Raw genomic sequence first — 19,922 nt, 5'->3', positions numbered from 1 at the left:
TCGCTGTGTTCCGCCTTCTTCTGACGTCAGAAATGATGCCAGAAAAAGGCGGGACACTTAGCGAAGGGAAGAAGACTAGTAGACACGTTGGGGCGGGGGAGAGCCGCCTCCTCACTGACGCTACGCTGCCGCTGGACAGAGGTAAATTTAAACAAAAAAGGAAAAGGATCTGGGGAGAAGAGGGCGGGCAGTGTAGCGATCGTTTTCGGGGGGGGGGGGGGGAGCGGCACAGTGCCAACGGGGGGGGGGGGGCGCCGGAGGCACCAACTGCAGGGGGGCGCCGGAGACCCTAGGCACGGCCCTGTCTTCAGACAATAGAGAGAGCCTTCCTCAGGGGCACCAATTTGTGGATAGTAGGTAATTCTGAGAAATAAAATATACTGTACTACAAATTAGGTCAGGTGACCCTCAGGGAGAAGAATGCTGGCTTCGGCATAACCCCTGGTAAGCCTTTCCTTGGCTGAGAGGTGCCCAGCTCTCCCACCGGCTGCCTTTCAGATGCTGTGTAGGACTTGCAGCTCATCGGCATATCCTCACAGCCTTCTCCAGGGTGACCCTCAGGTCCACTCCGATCGGCGCGCGGGGCATTTTCTCTTTACATTTATATTTTCTCCCAGTTACTTACTTATGTCTCCAGTACACTTTCTCTTCTTGGTACTGTCCCTTCCTAATCTGATTCTCCATCTGAAACCACTGTACACTACAGGAACACATTGCCCACCCTCTGCTTTCATCATTTCACCATATCTTTTGTCCTCTTCCTTCTCAGCTCTCAACCTTCAACATTTCCTTCCTTCCATTCATCCATCTCCTTTCTATCTGAGTACATCTCACCTTCGTTGCTGTTGTCATACCTCTCCTACTCTTCTCCGTACTCTCTTGCTCCTTCTCCTGCTCTCTGCTGGGGACATCAATCCCAATCCTGGTCCTCCATATCAGCTCTCATCCTATTTGCGCAGGTCACACTGTGATGTCTCCAATGTAATTTCTGTTCCTCTCCTTCCCCCTTCTTCCCTGCCTTTCTTCTGTGCTCTGTGGAATGCCTGCTCTGTCTGTAACAAACTTCCCTATATCCATGACCTCTTTATCTCTCATTCGCTCCATCTGCTTGCCCTAACTGAAACTTGGCTGTGCCCTGAAGACTGCTTCAGTCACAGCCCTGTGCCATGGAGGTAATCTTTTCTCCCATACTTTTTGCCCGGTTGGCCGCGGAGGTGGTGTCAGGCTACTTCTTTCACCCTCTTGTAGATTTCAACCCCTTCTTCCACCTCAGGCTCACTGCTTTTCTTCCTTTGAAGTCTACTCCATCCGTCTATTCATTCCTCTGCCTCTTCGAGTAGCAGATAAGTCCCTTTCTTCCTTTCTCACTGACTTTGATGCCTGGCTTTCCTTCTTTCTTGAACCTTCATCTCCTTCCCTCATTCTTGGGGATTTTAACATTCATGCTAATGATCCCTCTGACTCTTATGCTTCTCAGTTTCTCGCTTTAACATCCTCCTTCAATCTTCAGCTGTGCTCCACTACTCCCACTCACCAGAATGGCCACTGTCTTGATCGTATCCTCTTCTCAAACTGCTCACTCTCCAGTTTCTGTGCCTCAGCTGTTCCCCTCTCTGACCATCATCTGATAACTTTCACACTTAAACACCCTTCTGCTCTGTCCTCCAGTGTTTCAAATCTCTTCTTTACTACTATGTTATCCAAGACTGTCAATGAGGCTGTCTCTTCCTATAATACTATTCTCTCCTCTGCTCTGGATACTTTCGCTTCCCCGTTTTGTAAAATGTGCCAAACCCCAGCCTTGGCTGACCTCTAGAATCCGCTACCTACGTTCCTGTGCCCGCTCTTCCGAATGCCTTTGGCTGAAATCCCATGCTGACTTCATACATTTCAAATTCTTGCTGACCTCCTTCCAGTCTGCTCTTTTACTTGCCAAACAGGACTATTACATCCACTTGACAAATTCTCTTGGCTCAAACCCTCGATGTCTCTTTGCCACACTGAACTCTCTCTCCTCAAAGTTCCTTCACCTCCAACTCCCCCTTCACTTTCTCCTCAGACTCTGGCTGAGTACTTTCATGATAAGGTTCACAAGATTAAACTTGAATTATCAACCAGGTCACCTCCATCTCTCCTTCCCTTAGTCCATTCTCTCAACCCCTCCAACCCCTGCCTCCTTTTCTTCCTTTTCTGAAATCACTGAAGAGGAAACTACACATCTTCTTTTCTCCTCTAAACTAAATACCTGTTCCTCCGATCCTATTCCCACCCATCTACTTAACACTATCTCTCCTACTTCATCCCTTTTATATGTCTTATCCTCTATCTTTCACTTTCCACTGTGACTGTTCCTGATGCCTTCAAACATGCCGTAGTCACTCCACTTCTTAAAAAACCTTCATTGGACCCTACCTGTCCTTCCAACTATCGCCCCCTCTCCCTCCTCCCTTTTCTATCCAAGATACTTGAACATGCTGTTCACCGCCGTTGCCTTGACTTTCTTTCATCCCAAGCTATTCTTGATCCACTTCAATCTGGCTTTCACCCCCTTCATTCAGCTGAAACAGCACTTGCTAAAGTCTCCAATGACCTTTTCCTGGCCAGATCCAAAGATCTCTGATCTATCCTCATCCTTCTCGATCTATCTGCTGCTTTTGACACTGTTGATCACAGCCTACTCCTTGATACGTTGTCCTCACTTGGATTTCGGGGCTCTGTTCTTTTCTGGTTTTCTTCTTATCTCTCCCATTGTACTTTTAGTGTATACTGTGGTGGATCCTCCTCCACTTCTATCCCACTGTCAGTTGGTGTACCTCAGGGATCTGTCCTGGGACCTCTTCTTTTCTCCATCTATACTTCATCCCTTGGTACTCTGATCTTATCTCATGATTTTCAGTATCATCTTTACGCTGATGACTCCCAGATCTACCTCTCCACACAAGAAATCTCAGCAGGAATCCAGGCCAAAGTATCAGCCTGCCTGTCTAGCATTGCTGCCTGGATGTCTCAGCGCCATCTGAAACTAAACATGACCAAGACTGAGCTTCTTATCTTTCCCCCTAAACCGACCTCTCCTCTTCCCCCATTCTCTAATTCTGTGTATAACACTCTTTTCTCCGAGGACAAGCAGGCTGCTTGTTCTCACTGATGGGTTGACGTCCTCGGCAGCCCCCTCCATCGGAAAGTTTACTAGCAAAGGCCTTTGCTAGTCCTCGCGCGCCCATGCGCACCGTGCATGCGCGGCCGTCTTCCCGCCCGAAACCGGCTCGAGCCGGCCAGTCTTCTTTCGTCCGCGCTCGGTACGGTCGTGTTACGCCGTTCGTGCCCCAGAGAGTCGACCTCGCGCGTCCTTTTCGACGTGTTTTTTCCTTATTTTCTTTCAAAAAAGTTCGGGAAGCGCTCCGGAAGTGTTCCGGAAGACCCTTTCGGGTTTTCTGCCCTTCCCGTATTTTCTCAGCTTTTGCCCCGTAAGTTTTCTTTCGTTGTCGGGGTAGGCCTAGTTTGGCCTCGGTCGAGATTTTTCTCCCTTTAAATTTTGGTGCTTCAATTTTTGCCATTTCGGCTTTTGATTTCGCCGGCGTGATTTTTCCGCCCATGACATCGAAGCCTTCCAGCGGCTTCAAGAAGTGCACCCAGTGCGCCCGGGTAATCTCGCTCACTGATAGGCACTCTGCGTGTCTTCAGTGTCTAGGGGCCCAGCACCGCCCTCAGAACTGCAGTCTGTGTTCCCTGTTACAAAGGCGGACTCAGGTAGCGAGATTAGCCCAGTGGAACGTGTTGTTCTCGGGCTCTTCGTCGACATCGGCACCGGAGGCATCGAGTGCATCGACGTCGTCAGCGTCCGGACCATCTTCCTTGGCTGCCGCTCCATCGACTGCATCGAGGCATCGGACCTCTGCATCGGCGCCGAGGCATCGGGCGACTGCATCGACGTCGGTGGTACCGAGACTTCGTCTGCTGATGTCGTCGGACGGAGGTGCATCGTCAGGAGTGCAGGTGAGGGCTGTCCATTCCCCTGCTGGTGGCGGTGAGCCTTCGGGTGGGTCTCCTCCTACCCTGAGGGCTCCTGCGGTACAGCCCCCCCGGGATCGACCCTCTTCGGTCTCGGCCCCGAGGAAGCGACGGATGGATTCTACGTCCTCCTCGTCGGTGCCGGGGAGCTCCGGTGACATGCTTCGGAAGAAGTCGAAGAAGCATCGACACCGGTCTCCTCCCCGTGTCGGCACCGAGAGCTCTGGGTCGCCGAGGGATTCGGCACCCAGCAGGCATCGGCACCGAGAGGACCGCTCACCCTCTGTTCAGGAGGTGTCAATGCGCTCCACTCTGGACAGCCCGGAACAGCCTCCTCGCCCGGAACAGGTTCTGACGTCGACGCCTGCATCGACCTCTCAGCCTTTTTCTGCAGCCACTCTAAACGAGAGCATCCGGGCCGTTCTCCCAGAGATTCTGGGAGAGCTGTTGTGCCCTACCCCTCCGGTACCGGCGGTGCTTGCGCCTCCGGTACCGTCGAGCGTGGCGCCGGCTGGCCCATCGCCCAGGTTGAGGTCCCCGACGTCGGTACTGCGTGCGGTGCCGACCGCGGCCACCTCCCAGGAAGGCTCCCCGACTACGTCGGCGGAGGGAGCTTCGCCGATGCGGGCGAGGGAGTCTACCTCTCGACGCCCCCACCATGGACGGGGTTCCACCGAGTCGAGCAGGGCGAGGTTGCAGACACAGGTTCGTGAACTTGTGTCTGACACCGAGGGTGAGGCCTCGTGGGAGGAAGAGGAAGATCCCAGATATTTCTCTGACGAGGAGTCTGAGGGTCTTCCTTCTGATCCCACTCCCTCTCCTGAGAGACAGCTTTCTCCTCCCGAGAGTCTGTCTTTTGCTTCCTTTGTCCGGGAGATGTCTACGGCCATCCCCTTCCCGGTGGTTGTGGAGGACGAGCCCAGGGCTGAAATGTTTGAGCTCCTGGACTATCCTTCTCCACCTAAGGAAGCGTCCACTGTTCCCTTGCACCATGTCCTGAAAAAGACATTGCTTGCGAACTGGACCAAGCCTTTAAGTAATCCCCACATTCCCAAGAAGATCGAGTCCCAGTACCGGATCCATGGGGACCCAGAGCTGATGCGCACTCAGTTGCCTCATGACTCTGGAGTTGTGGATTTGGCCCTAAAGAAGGCTAAGAGTTCTAGGGAGCATGCTTCGGCGCCCCCGGGCAAAGACCCTAGAACCTTAGACTCCTTTGGGAGGAAGGCCTACCATTCTTCTATGCTCGTGGCCAAGATCCAGTCTTACCAGCTCTACACGAGCATACACATGCGGAACAATGTGCGGCAGTTGGCGGGCTTGGTTGATGCTCTTCCCCCTGAGCAAGCCAAGCCTTTTCAGGAGGTGGTCAGGCAGCTGAAGGCGTGCAGAAAATTCCTGGCCAGAGGAGTTTATGACACTTTTGATGTTGCGTCCAGGGCCGCTGCTCAAGGTGTGGTGATGCGCAGGCTCTCATGGCTGCGTGCCGCCGACCTGGAGAATAGACTCCAGCAGCGGATTGCGGACTCGCCTTGCCGTGCGGACAACATTTTTGGAGAAAAAGTCGAGCAGGTGGTAGAGTCTCTCCACCAGCGGGACACCGCATTCGACAAGTTCTCCCGCCGGCAGCCTTCAGCCTCTACCTCTACAGGTAGAAGATTTTTCGGGGGAAGGAAGACTGGTCCCTATGCTTCTGGTAAGCGTAGGTACAATCCTCCTTCCCGACAGCCTGCGGCCCAGGCTAAGCCCCAGCGCGCTCGCTCTCGTCAGTAGCGTGCGCCTCAGCAAGGCCCCGCGGCTCCCCAGCAAAAGCAAGGGGCGAGCTTTTGACTGGCTCCAGCAGAGCATAGCCGACATCCAAGTGTCAGTGCCGGGCGACCTGCCGGTCGGGGGGAGGTTGAAAGCTTTTCACCAAAGGTGGCCTCTCATATCCTCCGATCAGTGGGTTCTGCAAATAGTCCGGCAAGGATACACCCTCAATTTGGCCTCAAAACCTCCAAATTGCCCACCGGGAGCTCAGTCTTACAGCTTCCAGCACAAGCAGGTACTTGCAGAGGAACTCTCCGCCCTTCTCAGCGCCAATGCGGTCGAGCCCGTGCCATCCGGACAAGAAGGGCTGGGATTCTATTCCAGGTACTTCCTTGTGGAAAAGAAAACAGGGGGGATGCGTCCCATCCTAGACCTAAGGGCCCTGAACAAATATCTCATAAAAGAAAAGTTCAGGCTGCTTTCCCTGGGCACCCTTCTCCCCATGATTCAGCAAAACGATTGGCTATGCTCTCTGGACTTGAAGGATGCCTACACTCACATCCCGATACTGCCAGCTCACAGACAGTATCTGCGATTTCAGCTGGGCACACGCCACTTCCAGTACTGTGTGCTACCCTTTGGGCTCGCCTCTGCGCCCAGGGTGTTCACAAAGTGCCTAGCTGTGGTAGCAGCGGCACTTCGCAGGCTGGGGGTGCACGTGTTCCCATATCTCGACGATTGGCTGGTGAAGAACACATCCGAGGCAGGAGCCCTGCAGTCCATTGAGTTGACTATTCGCCTACTGGAGCTACTGGGGTTTGTGATAAATTATCCAAAGTCCCATCTTCTCCCAGTGCAGAGACTCGAATTCATAGGAGCTCTGCTGGATTCTCGGACGGCTCGCGCCTATCTCCCAGAGACGAGAGCCAACAACTTGCTGTCCCTCGTCTCGCGGGTGCGAGCGTCCCAGCAGATCACAGCTCGGCAGATGTTGAGATTGCTGGGCCACATGGCCTCCACAGTTCATGTGACTCCCATGGCCCGCCTTCACATGAGATCTGCTCAATGGACCCTAGCCTCCCAGTGGTATCAGGCCGCTGGGGGTCTAGAGGACGTGATCCACCTGTCCACGAGTTTTCTCAAATCCCTGTATTGGTGGACGATTTGCTCCAATTTGACTCTGGGACGTCCCTTCCAAATTCCTCAGCCACAAAAAGTGCTGACTACGGATGCGTCCCTCCTGGGATGGGGAGCTCATGTCGATGGGCTTCACACCCAAGGAAGTTGGTCCCTCCAGGAACGCGATCTGCAGATCAATCTTCTGGAGTTACGAGCGATCTGGAACGCTCTGAAGGCTTTCAGAGATCGGCTGTCCCATCAAATTATCCAAATTCAGACAGACAACCAGGTTGCCATGTATTATGTCAACAAGCAGGGGGGCACCGGATCTCGCCCCCTGTGTCAGGAAGCCGTCAGCATGTGGCTCTGGGCTCGCCGTCACGGCATGGTGCTCCAAGCCACATATCTGGCAGGCGTAAACAACAGTCTGGCCGACAGGTTGAGCAGGATTATGCAACCTCACGAGTGGTCGCTCAATTCCCGTGTGGTACGACAGCTCTTCCAGGTGTGGGGCACCCCCTTGGTAGATCTCTTCGCATCTCGAGTGAACCACAAAGTCCCTCAGTTCTGTTCCAGGCTTCAGGCCCACGGCAGACTGGCATCGGATGCCTTCCTCCTGGACTGGGGGGAGGGTCTGCTGTATGCTTATCCTCCCATACCTCTGGTGGGGAAGACTTTGTTGAAACTCAAGCAAGACCGAGGCACCATGATTCTGATTGCTCCTTTTTGGCCGCGTCAGATCTGGTTCCCTCTTCTTCTGGAGTTGTCCTCCGAAGAACCGTGGAGATTGGAGTGTTTTCCGACCCTCATCACACAGGACGAAGGGGCGCTTCTGCATCCCAACCTCCAGTCGCTGGCTCTTACGGCCTGGATGTTGAGGGCGTAGACTTTGCCTCTTTGGGTCTGTCAGAGGGTGTCTCCCGCATCTTGCTTGCTTCCAGGAAAGATTCCACTAAGAGAAGTTACTTCTTCCATTGGAGGAGGTTTGCCGTCTGGTGTGACAGCAAGGCCCTAGATCCTCGCTCTTGTCCTACACAGACCCTGCTTGAATACCTTCTGCACTTGTCTGAGTCTGGTCTCAAGACCAACTCTGTAAGAGTTCACCTTAGCGCAATCAGTGCATACCATTACCGTGTGGAAGGTAAGCCGATCTCAGGACAGCCTTTAGTTGTTCGCTTCATGAGAGGTTTGCTTTTGTCAAAGCCCCCTGTCAAGCCTCCTACAGTGTCATGGGATCTCAATGTCGTTCTCACCCAGCTGATGAAACCTCCTTTCGAGCCACTGAATTCCTGCCATCTGAAGTACTTGACTTGGAAGGTCATTTTCTTGGTGGCAGTTACTTCAGCTCATAGAGTCAGTGAGCTTCAGGCCCTGGTAGCCCAGGCCCCTTACACCAAATTTCATCATAACAGAGTAGTCCTCCGCACTCACCCTAAGTTCCTGCCAAAGGTTGTGTCGGAGTTCCATCTGAACCAGTCAATTGTCTTGCCAACATTCTTTCCCCGTCCTCATTCCTGCCCTGCTGAACGTCAGCTGCACACATTGGACTGCAAGAGAGCATTGGCCTTCTATTTGGAGCGGACACAGCCCCACAGACAGTCCGCCCAATTGTTTGTTTCTTTTGATCCCAATAGGAGGGGAGTGGCTGTAGGGAAACGCACCATATCCAATTGGCTAGCAGATTGCATTTCCTTCACTTACGCCCAGGCTGGGCTGGCTCTTGAGGGTCATGTCACGGCTCATAATGTTAGAGCCATGGCTGCGTCGGTAGCCCACTTGAAGTCAGCCTCCATTGAAGAAATTTGCAAAGCTGCGACGTGGTCATCTGTCCACACATTCACATCTCATTACTGCCTGCAGCAGGATACCCGACGCGACAGTCGGTTCGGGCAGTCAGTTCTTCAGAACCTGTTTGGGCTTTAGGATCCAACTCCACCCCCCGAGGGCCCTGTTTGTTCTGTTCCAGGCTACACTCTCAGTTAGTTGGTAAATTTTTTTAGGTCAATCTCAGTTATGTCCTCGCCGTTGCGAGGCCCAATTGACCAATGTTGTTGTTTTGAGTGAGCCTGGGGGCTAGGGATACCCCATCAGTGAGAACAAGCAGCCTGCTTGTCCTCGGAGAAAGCGAATGCTACATACCTGTAGAAGGTATTCTCCGAGGACAGCAGGCTGATTGTTCTCACAAACCCGCCCGCCTCCCCTTTGGAGTTGATTCTTCCCTTGAAGTGTATTGTCTTGCTACATACTGGACTGGCCGGCTCGAGCCGGTTTCGGGCGGGAAGACGGTCGCGCATGCGCGGTGCGCATGGGCGCGCGAGGACTAGCAAAGGCCTTTGCTAGTAAACTTTCCGATGGAGGGGGCTGCCGAGGACGTCAACCCATCAGTGAGAACAATCAGCCTGCTGTCCTCGGAGAATACCTTCTACAGGTATGTAGCATTCGCTATCCTTCCTGTCTCATCAGCTCGTAAACTTGGGGTCATTTTCGACCCCTCTCTCTCCTTCTCTGCACATATTCAGCAGACTGCTAAATCCTTTCGTTTCTTTCTCTATAATATCACCAAAATTCGCCCTTTCCTTTCTGAGCATACTACCAGAACCCTTATCCACACTCTTATCACCTCTCCCTTAGGCTATTGCAACTTGCTTCTCACAGGTCTCCCACTTAGCCATCTCTCTCCTCTTCAGTCTGTTCAAAATTCTGCTGCACGACTTATATTCTGCCATTGTCGCTATGCTCATATTAGCCCTCTCCTCAAGTCACTTCACTGCTTCCAATCCTTTCCATATACAGTTCAAACTCCTCTTATTGACTTATAAATGCATTCACTCTGCAGCTCCTCAGTACCTCTCCACTCTCATCTCTCCCTACATTCCTCCCCGTAAACTCCGTTCACTGGGTAAATCTCTCTTATCTGCACCCTTCTCCTCCACCGCTAACTCCAGACTCCGCTCCTTTTATCTTGCTGCATCATATGCTTGGAATAGACTTCCTGAGCAAGTACGTCAAGCGCAATCTCTGGCCGTCTTCACATCTAGGCTAAAAGCCCACCTTTTTGATGTTGCTTTTATCTCCTAACCCTTACTCACTTGTTCAGTACCCTTATTTTATGACCCCTACCTTAGTAATTCTCTTATCTCTTATTTGTCCTGTTTGTCTGTCCTAATTAGATTGTAAGCTCTGTTGAGCAGGAACTGTCTCTTCAGTTCAAGTGTACAGCGCTGTGCACGTCTAGTAGCGCTATAGAAATGATAAGTAGTAGTAGTAGTAAATTATTAGTAAGACTGGTCTTTTATTAGTGCTGCATAAGATATCTTTTTAACAAGGAGGAAAGGCCAGATAAAGAAGGCCAAGAGGGATTACGAAAAAAAGATAGCATTAGAGGCAAAAAAACATAGTAAAAAATTTTTTCGGTATATTAAAAGCAGGAAGCCGGCAAAAGAATCGGTTGGGCCGCTGGATGACCGAGGGGTAAAAGGGGCGATCAAGGAAGACAAAGACGTAGCGGAGAGACTAAATGAATTCTTTGCTTCGGTCTTCACCGAGGAAGATTTGGGTGGGATACCGGTGTCGGAAATGGTATTTCAAGCGGACGAGTCAGAGAAACTTACTGACTTCACGGTAAACCTGGAGGACGTAATGGGGCAGTTCGGCAAACTGAAGAGTAGCAAATCTCCTGGACTGGATGGTATTCATCCTAGAGTACTGATAGAACTGAAAAATGAGCTTGCGGAGCTACTGCTAGTGATATGCAACTTATCCTTAAAATCGAGCGCGGTACCGGAAGATTGGAGGGTGGCCAATGTAACGCCCATTTTTAAAAAAGGCTCCAGGGGAGATCCTGGAAATTATAGACCGGTGAGTCTGACGTTGGTGCCGGGGAAAATGGTAGAGGCTATTATTAAAAACAAAATTACAGAGCACATCCGAGGACATGGATTACTGAGACCCAGTCAGCACGGCTTTTGTGTGGGGAAATCTTGCCTGACCAATTTACTTCAATTCTTTGAAGGAGTAAACAAACATGTGGACAAAGCGGAGCCGGTTGATATTGTGTATCTGGATTTTCAAAAGGCGTTTGACAAGGTACCTCATGAAAGGCTACAGAGGAAATTGAAGGGTCATGGGATAGGAGGAAATGTCCTATTGTGGATTAAAAACTGGTTGAAGGATAGGAAACAGAGAGTGGGGTTAAATGGGCAGTATTCACAATGGAGAAGGGTAGTTAGTGGGGTTCCTCAGGGGTCTGTGCTAGGACCGCTGCTTTTTAATATATTTATAAATGATTTAGAGATGGGAGTAACTAGCGAGGTAATTAAATTTGCTGATGACACAAAGTTATTCAAAGTCGTTAACTCGCGACAGGATTGTGAAAAATTACAAGAGGACCTTACGAGACTGGGAGACTGGGCGGCTAAATGGCAGATGACGTTTAATGTGAGCAAGTGCAAGGTGATGCATGTGGGAAAAAAGAACCCGAATTATAGCTACGTCATGCAAGGTTCCACGTTAGGAGTTACAGACCAAGAAAGGGATCTGGGTGTCGTCGATAACACGCTGAAACCTTCTGCTCAGTGTGCTGCTGCGGCTAGGAAAGCAAATAGAATGTTGGGTATTATTAGGAAAGGTATGGAAAACAGGTGTGAGGATGTTATAATGCCGTTGTATCGCTCCATGGTGCGACCGCACCTTGAGTATTGTGTTCAATTCTGGTCGCCGCATCTCAAGAAAGATATAGTAGAATTGGAAAAGGTGCAGCGAAGGGCGACTAAAATGATAGCAGGGATGGGACGACTTCCCTATGAAGAAAGACTAAGGAGGCTAGGGCTATTCAGCTTGGAGAAGAGACGGCTGAGGGGAGACATGATAGAGGTATATAAAATAATGAGTGGAGTGGAACAGGTGGATGTGAAGCGTCTGTTCACGCTTTCCAAAAATACTAGGACTAGGGGGCATGCGATTAAACTACAGTGTAGTAAATTTAAAACAAATCGTAGAAAATTTTTCTTCACCCAACGTGTAATTAAACTCTGGAATTCATTGCCGGAAAATGTGGTGAAGGCGGTTAGCTTAGCAGAGTTTAAAAAGGGGTTGGACGGTTTCCTAAAGGACAAGTCCATAAACCGCTACTAAACGGACTTGTAAAAATCCAAAATCCCAGGAATAACATGTATAGAATGTTGTACGTTTGGGAAGCTTGCCAGGTGCCCTTGGCCTGGATTGGCCACTGTCGTGGACAAGATGCTGGGCTCGATGGACCCTTGGTCTTTTCCCAGTATGGCATTACTTATGTACTTATGTATATATGAAAGACTGGGAGAGAAATCTCTCTCCTTCCAAGTCTCCCCTAAAGTTCGGCAATCCAGATGCTCACATTTATACCCTCAACCACATATGAGGTAATTGATCCATCTACACAGAATTTCACAGCATCTGCAAGACATCTTTTTTTAAATGCTGAACTTAATCCAAGCAAATATGTAGAAGTCTAAAGGATAAGGACATTGTACAATGCAAAAAGCCTATTACATAGTATTTCTCAACTACATTTAATAATAAGCTAACATTTATAAGCTGTTCTCTTAAGGTTGTTTTTAGTGGAGTCTGTTCTTACGTGGCCCCCTCTGACAACCTAGTGAGGGCTGTTATTATGTGGGAATTATTTCTTTGATATATCTACTTACCATAAGAAATATACAATTTGGACATATGGGGCAAATAGGGTTTCTACCTCCTTACACCCACCCCAGACACAATGGACCAGCCACCTCCGAGATATGGGGTGACTGCAAAGACAGAGGCTATTTTCCTTCCAAAGGGATAGTCTTTATTCCAACATAGATGATAACAAAGCAATTAGACGATAAGGCAATTAGACAATAAACTAATTAGGCAATAGAACAATTAGGCAAAGTAATTAGGCAAGGTAATCAGAAAAAGTAATCAGGCGAAGTAATTATTGAATTAGGTAAGGAATTAGGTAAAGTAGTTTGGGAATTAGGTAGGGAATTAGGTAATTAAACAGAGTAATTAGAGTAACAAATAGCAATTTGTTACGAGAGAGAGAGAGACCACTGTGATAGTCACTCCGTTGGCAATCTCACCCCTCTAACTAGATACAACACAACCGTGCCTTATATACAGTGGATTCAGCATCAATCCGCCTCCCATCCAGTCTACAACTTGCAATCTCAGCTACTTTCTGTCTCACTTCATTGTTTACATGGAATGAAACACAATATCTGAATGTTCTGGAACACAGAACACGATATCTGAATGTTTACAAAACACAGCATCTTAAAATAAGTCCAAAGTTCTTTTACTGAATACTTTTAGTCGCCATCTCATATAGGAAGTTGCCTAGCACCCAGGTCTTATCACTGCTCTTACTCAACACATCTTCTCTCTCAAACTGTAAATATATTCCCTATCTGAGACGGCACCAGTTCTGCCAGGGGAGGGGATGAGCGCTCCTTGCTGGTACAGTATGACCTTGTATGTACAGCTTTCAGCAATAATACAGAGAACACAGAAAAAAATGCAGCTTTCAGGCAGTTCTAAGATTTAAGCCTTTAGCTTTATAGGTCATGGGTCATGCCTGTCAGTAATCAGAAAAGTGCAAATCAATTCAAGGTAAACAGAGAGTATGATTTACTTTTCCAAAAGAAGACATTTATCATAAATACTGGTCAGTTTCAGACCTTCTTTAACCTTATGAAAGGGCCTTTCTTTGTCAGTATAGATTTTTAAAAAAAAGTATATAGTAAACAGTGACTTCTGTTTGTACACACTGGCCTTCTTTTTACAATATGTAGAGAGGTGTGGTAGCTGTGTTAATCCACTCTTAAAGGTTATCAAGAGAAATCAAACAAAATAAAACATGGAAAAGAAAATAAGATGATGCCTTTTTTATTGGACATAACTTAATACATTTCTTGATTAGCTTTCGAAGGTTGCCCTTCTTCGTCAGATCGGAAACAAGCAAATGTGGCAGCAGATAGTATATATAAGTGAGACATCCAAGCATTACTTTGACAGTCTGGCAGGGTGGGAGGGTGGGGGTGGGTAGGAGGTATGCATGGGGACAAGGTGCAAGGTGTCCCCATGTATACCCCCTACCCACCTTTAAGAGTGGCAACCTTCGAAAGCTAATCAAGAAATGTATTAAGTTATGTCCAATAAAAAAGGTATCATCTTATTTTCTTTTCCATGTTTTATTTTGTTTGATTTCTATTGATAACTTTTACGATATGGAATCTGCTAAACTAGCATTTGTCAATTACTCCCTTAAGACAATTTCTTATATTTTTTCAGACACAATGTTAGTTCTAACTTTTCCATCCACACAGCCAAAGCACTCGACTGTGTGCTCTCTTTCCACTCTTATAGAGTACCCCATCCATCTTTCTGATTCTGTCGTTAAAATGAACTCAGAGTACACTTGAATGCCATTAGTGCATTTCACTTCAGGGTTGATGATAAACCAGTTTCTGTTCATCTCTTGATAGTAAGATTCATGTAAGGTTTATTTTATACCAAACCTCCTATCAAACCACCCTCTGTGGTTTGGGATCTCAATGTCATCCTCACTGCTCTCATGAAACCTCCTTTTGAATTACTTCATTCCTGTTCTCTAAAATTTCTTATGTATAAGGTAGTGTTCTTAATAGCTCTTGCTTCTTCCAGAAAACTGAGACATGGTCTTCTATCCATACCTTTACTGCTCATTACTGTCTAGAGAAGCATTCTAGATAGGATGGCCGGTTTGGACAAGCAGTCCTGCAGAATCTTTTTTTCTACTTAATAGTCTTCTCCACCCTTTGGCCCTTCTTTTCAGCCAGGCTCACGTACTTCATAGGTGCCAGGTTCATTATTATATTAGAGCCTGGCAGCTAGTGAATCCCACATGTGAGAATATCATACCTGCTTGTCCTCAGAGAAAGCTAAGTTACTTACATGTTGCAGGTGTTCTCTGAGGACAGCAGGCATATAGTCTCACATCCCTCCATCTTCCGCTTAGATTTGTCGTCTTAACTTTAGTACTGTACCGCTGACCCAGCGTTTGAGCATCGAGCAGGAAGGCACCCACGCATGCACAGTGGGGGAGGCACTATCTCAGACATTTAAAATGACAGTATACTTGGCAGTGTCCGCACTGTGCTCCGTGGATGACATCACCCACATGTGAGAATATATGCCTTCTGTCCTCGCAGAATACTTGCTTATAGGTAAGTAACTTTAGCTTTTTCTCAGGAAGGGAAGGATTTACTGTTGAACTATAGAATGTTAGCCCCCACCCCTCCCCAGTTTTGAAGAAAGTGGGCATACTCGAGAAACCACTTGTCATTATACTTACGTCAATCTGGACTGCCACAATATGTTTAGAGGAATCTGTGTTGCAGTGTTTTCTGAAATGGATGTTAAATCTACAAATTGAGAACATTTCCTAAACTCAGCAGGAGACCTACTAAATCAATTTTTTCCATTAGGTTCAAAATCAAAAATTGAATCTCTGCAAAAGGTGTTGAAGCTGCTACATGGGATAACAGTATCGTTTATTACACTTAATATACCGTTTCTCTTGTAATATAACCAAAACGGTTTACAGTAAAATCAAAACAATTGAAAATAACCACAAACCTAAGGTAGGAGGAACTCTGTAATAGATAGTAAAGCTCAGATATTCAAGACCATACATTCAAAACACGAGCATCCTCTCTCAATCAATCACAGACAGAACTAGTAAAAAACTTCAGTTCAGCTACATTAACATTGTAAAATCATCAATTATTTCCTTCATGTTTTTTTCCCCATTGCAGAAATCGGTCAGTGAACTGAAGGACACCCTCAAACTAGATCAAAGCTCCCTACATAATCCAAAAGCCAAATTGAAAAAATGTGTCTTCAGAAGTGTGCGAAAAGATTTATATGAATTCTCTAGCCTGAGGTTTTGAGGAAGCGCATTCCATAGGGGAAGGGCAAGGGGAACAAAATGCAGAGGAGTGTGTGGATTCTCATCTTGCCTTCATTGGTGGAGACAAAACAAGCCTATTATCAGTTAAAGAACGAAGTGTATGGGAGGGTGTATAAGGGATAACCTGGGTTGTCAGATAGGAGGGAATAGCTGTATACAAAATTTTAAATGTCATCACAAGAATTTTTAATTTAATCTGGTATTTGATTGGAAGGCAATACAAACATTGTAACAATGGAGAGACATGATCATGTCATTTGGCATTACAAATGAGACGAGCTGCAGTGTTTTGAAGGATTTGAAGACATTTAATATTGGCCTTAGTGATACCTGCATAAATAGAGCTGCAATAATCATAACTGGAGTTGACGTAGGTGTAACACAGAGATGAAAGTGAAATTGAATCCAGGATATTGTGAACTGCTCTGAGTCGACGGAGAAAGAAGAAACCAGATTTCAAAACTTGGGAGATTTGAGGCGCAAATGATAATGCTGAGTCTAGAAGTATCTCTAGGTATCTGAACAAAGTGGCAGGAGTTACTTGCATGTCAAAAAAGCACCGGTGTTAGAGAAGGAATGAAAGAGGAAATGCCTATGATCCAGCAGGCCACTGTTTTATCAGGCTTGTGGATCAACCAATGTTCCTTTAGCCAGTTGGTTACTTTCTGCAAACAATCCTGAAGGGGGGGGGGGGACTTAGGGTAAGAGATGCAGGAGTAGTATAAAAAACCAGAAGGAAATTGTAGGTACTAATGCCATAGGTCGGAATAAGCAGTGCAAGTGGACTAACAAAAAGATTAAAATAGAAGGGGAAAGAACCGAACCCTGGGGAACACCACAAGAAACTGTATAAGATGAGGAGGTAGATGTAGATTGAACTACTGCAAAAGTCCGATGTTCTAGAAAAGAAGTAAACCACTGCTGTACTGTGCCAGAGATGCCCAAGGAAAGCCAAGTGACAGATGAGAAGAGAGTGATCAAGGAGGTTGAAAGCAGCTGAAAGATCTAAGGACATAGGTTTCCAATGTCTTTGATAAAAAAAGGAAGCTTGGAAATTGGACTATAATTACTCGGTTGGAGTGGATCTAATGTAGGTTTCTTGAGAATAGCTTTAATAAATACATGTTTAAGTGGTGATGGTATTGTCCCTGTGGTCATTTTTGGGATCTTGCCGGGTATTTTGTACATTTTTGGGATCTTGCCGAGTATTTGTGACCTGGATTGGCCACTGTTGGAAACAGGATGCTGGGCTCGATGGACCTTTGCGGGCTCATTTTCAAAGCACTTAGCCTCCCAAAGTTCCATAGAAACCTATGGAACTTAGCCTCCCAAAGTGCTTTGAAAATATGCCTCTTAGTCTTTCCCAGTATGGCAATACTTATGTCAAACTACGAGTAGTTATTGAATGAAGAAATGGAGTCATGCCCAAGTTTGGCTGTTTTAACCAAGCTGATCGAACAGGATCAAAGAACAAAAAGTCGCATAGAGCTTTTTCAGAAGTTGCAAAACTGAAGTCATAGTAGGAATATTAAATGCTGTCCATGAAGCAGTAATCACTGAGGATGATGTATGTGTAGTAGAAATATCAGTAGCAGTCAACTGCAATACTGAGAGAAAAGGAGCTCTAAGCGTTTCAATTTTAGAGTTGAAATACCTAGCTAATTTTTCAGAGGAAAGGGGCATACTAGATGCACCCCCATTTTAAAGAGAGCTAAGATTGTTAAACATACAGAATAGTTGTTATCCATAACAAGTTGAAGTGGCTGGAAGATCCAAGCTGGGAGGCTCAATGTAGTTATTATCCACAGGTCATAGTATGTGTCCCCAGTGAAGATTTTCAAGAACTATCTTTTGGACATTCTGGGAATGCCGTGGCAGGTGGTACAGTAGACTACTAAGGTGTATTATTTTCCTGAGAGAAAATGTAGTAGGCTGCAAGAAAACGATGTAGTACGAGGGGGGGGGGGGGGGGGCTCTGAATTTTACTCTGATTTTGGAAAACAGTGGAAAATGAAATAGCAACAGCTTGCATGAGAATACCAAAACCAGATTACTTATGTTTGAGTTTTCTTTAAAGACATAGTAAAGAAAAGTGTTAATCTATTGGAAAGACTACTAGAGAGGGAGAACCAAAAGAAATGTTTAAAAAATAAAGATTGAGGGGAGGAAGAAACCAGTTTAATAGGAGGATGGTAAATGAGAAAATCAAAGGTGACAGCTCTGCGCTGTGTAGAAGCTAAACATAGTAAATATTATATTTGATCATCTACATCCAAAAAATTATAACGTTGTTGGAAATCATAAAAATATATTTGGTGTCTTGAAGTTTCACTAGACAGATACATGGAAAACATAAAACAAAAGGAAGACCTAAGTCTCATTTAAGAGAAATATTAGGAAAAATTGCAACAGAAACTCTAAAAAAAAAAAAAAAAAAAAAAAAAAACATTCAAATGTAACAAGGAGGGACTGGGAATGGGGGAGGTGGGCTCTGTAATTGTGTTGGGGAGGTGGAGTGAGGAGGAGGGGACATTCATACCCCTCTTATGCAGGTTACGGCTGAATATCGGCTGGGACCCACATAAAATCTGGTGTCCTGCAGAAGTCTGATCAGACACCAGTATTCTATATTGGTGCCCGGACATGGCCTGGCATTTAATATTAGGGCTTAATTTAGACGGCAGTGGTCAGCGTTAAAAAAAAAAAAAAAAAAAGTTGACTACAGCCAGGTGAATATTGATAAATGCCTTTGTGTTTTAATTTCCCGGGCCAATAAATATTTAATTTTTGACTAAACACATTTTTGTCTGGCTAAAATTAAGATTAGTCAGAAGAGTGGTTTTAAAATTTAGCCCAAATAGTAATGATGCTATCCATCTGGAATACTTGGCTGCACCGAAGATATCTGGATATCTCTAACCAAATGTATTCAGCAGTACTGATCTTTCTGCATATATCTTAAATATCCAGATATCTGGATATCTTTTAAAATATCCAGTTAGAGATATCTGAATATTTTTATATGATATTGTTTAGTTGAATATTGACTCCTAATTGTTGGTATGGGCACTTATCTCAGATGTTTCCTGATGGAGAATCTTTGCTCCTGATTTCACTGAAAAACTTAACATTTAAAGTATGTTTTTCTTTTTGTTTGTTTAGGTTTCTCTCCATGATGGCCACGCAAACAACCACTTACCTCTAATTACAGACAAAAGTACACTATAGTGTCTCCTTGAAAGCCAGAGTTTTTATGACCAGCTTTGAAAAGATCTTTTTTTAATAAAAGAAAAAAGAATAAGAATTGTGCAATATGTTCTAACATTATGGTGGGTCAAATTCAAAAGTAAGAAGTTTCCTCACACAAGTCCTTTTTATTTTGTTTTAATATTCTTGAACTGGAGCAATATGGATTGTCATACAGATGCTTGTTCAGTTGCTATGTACAGTTGTCAGAAAACTCTGTAGATAAGGGATTTGGAATAAGTTAATCAGAAGTCATTTTAACAGAAATTCTATATAATGTACAGATCAGGGCTTACAACATCCACACAGTTACACCTCATACTGCCTGACATTAGTTAAATGTCTTCCTTTGTATGTTGCTGTTTTTCATTGTTTCCCTCTTGGAGGAGTGGCACATTTTGGTGATTGATGGTAAGGGTATTGCAAATCTTACTAGTATTTCGATTTTGTGATTTTCATTTGGCTGCTCAAAGGGAAATTGTGTGATGTTACTTTTAAGTACAATGACAACTAAAAGAAAATAAAGTTTTTCCAATTTTATAACAAGTGAGTACTGTTACTTGTGTATGAAAAAGTGAGTTCAAAATGCATATCGAGGGACACCCCAGATGCTACTACCGTCCTGGTTAAACTGTTCTTAAAGATATTTTTCTGGATGTTTGTCCCTATTTTTAGGGTGAGCTGCAAAAGCCATTTTATATTACTAGGTTCTGTTTGTTTGTGTGTGTGTGTGTGTGTGTGTGTGTGTGTGTGTGTTCGCGCATGTAAATGATAGATATATCTGTGTACAGTATCCATAGTTATATAGATATAATTTTGTGAC

General features: G+C 46.0%; 1 protein-coding gene across 6 annotated transcripts in view; it reads left to right on the top strand.

Annotated features, from left to right (window-relative positions):
* Positions 1-19,638, top strand: part of ERGIC2 (ERGIC and golgi 2) — a 425,675-nt gene extending 406,037 nt beyond the window's left edge. For all 6 annotated transcript variants that reach the window (XM_030214639.1, XM_030214641.1, XM_030214638.1 and 3 more), the window contains one exon: positions 19,016-19,638. In XM_030214639.1, the coding sequence (XP_030070499.1) occupies positions 19,016-19,081 (66 nt within the window). In that variant the 3' untranslated portion in view covers positions 19,082-19,638. The remainder of the gene's footprint in view (positions 1-19,015) is intronic.
* The last annotated feature ends 284 nt before the right edge of the window (positions 19,639-19,922 follow it).

This window comes from Microcaecilia unicolor, chromosome 9 (genome assembly GCF_901765095.1).
Source record: "Microcaecilia unicolor chromosome 9, aMicUni1.1, whole genome shotgun sequence".
NCBI classification, from domain to species: domain Eukaryota; kingdom Metazoa; phylum Chordata; class Amphibia; order Gymnophiona; family Siphonopidae; genus Microcaecilia; species Microcaecilia unicolor.
The sequence above is the reverse complement of the archived record's forward strand: the minus strand, read 5'-3'. Positions and strand labels throughout refer to the sequence as shown.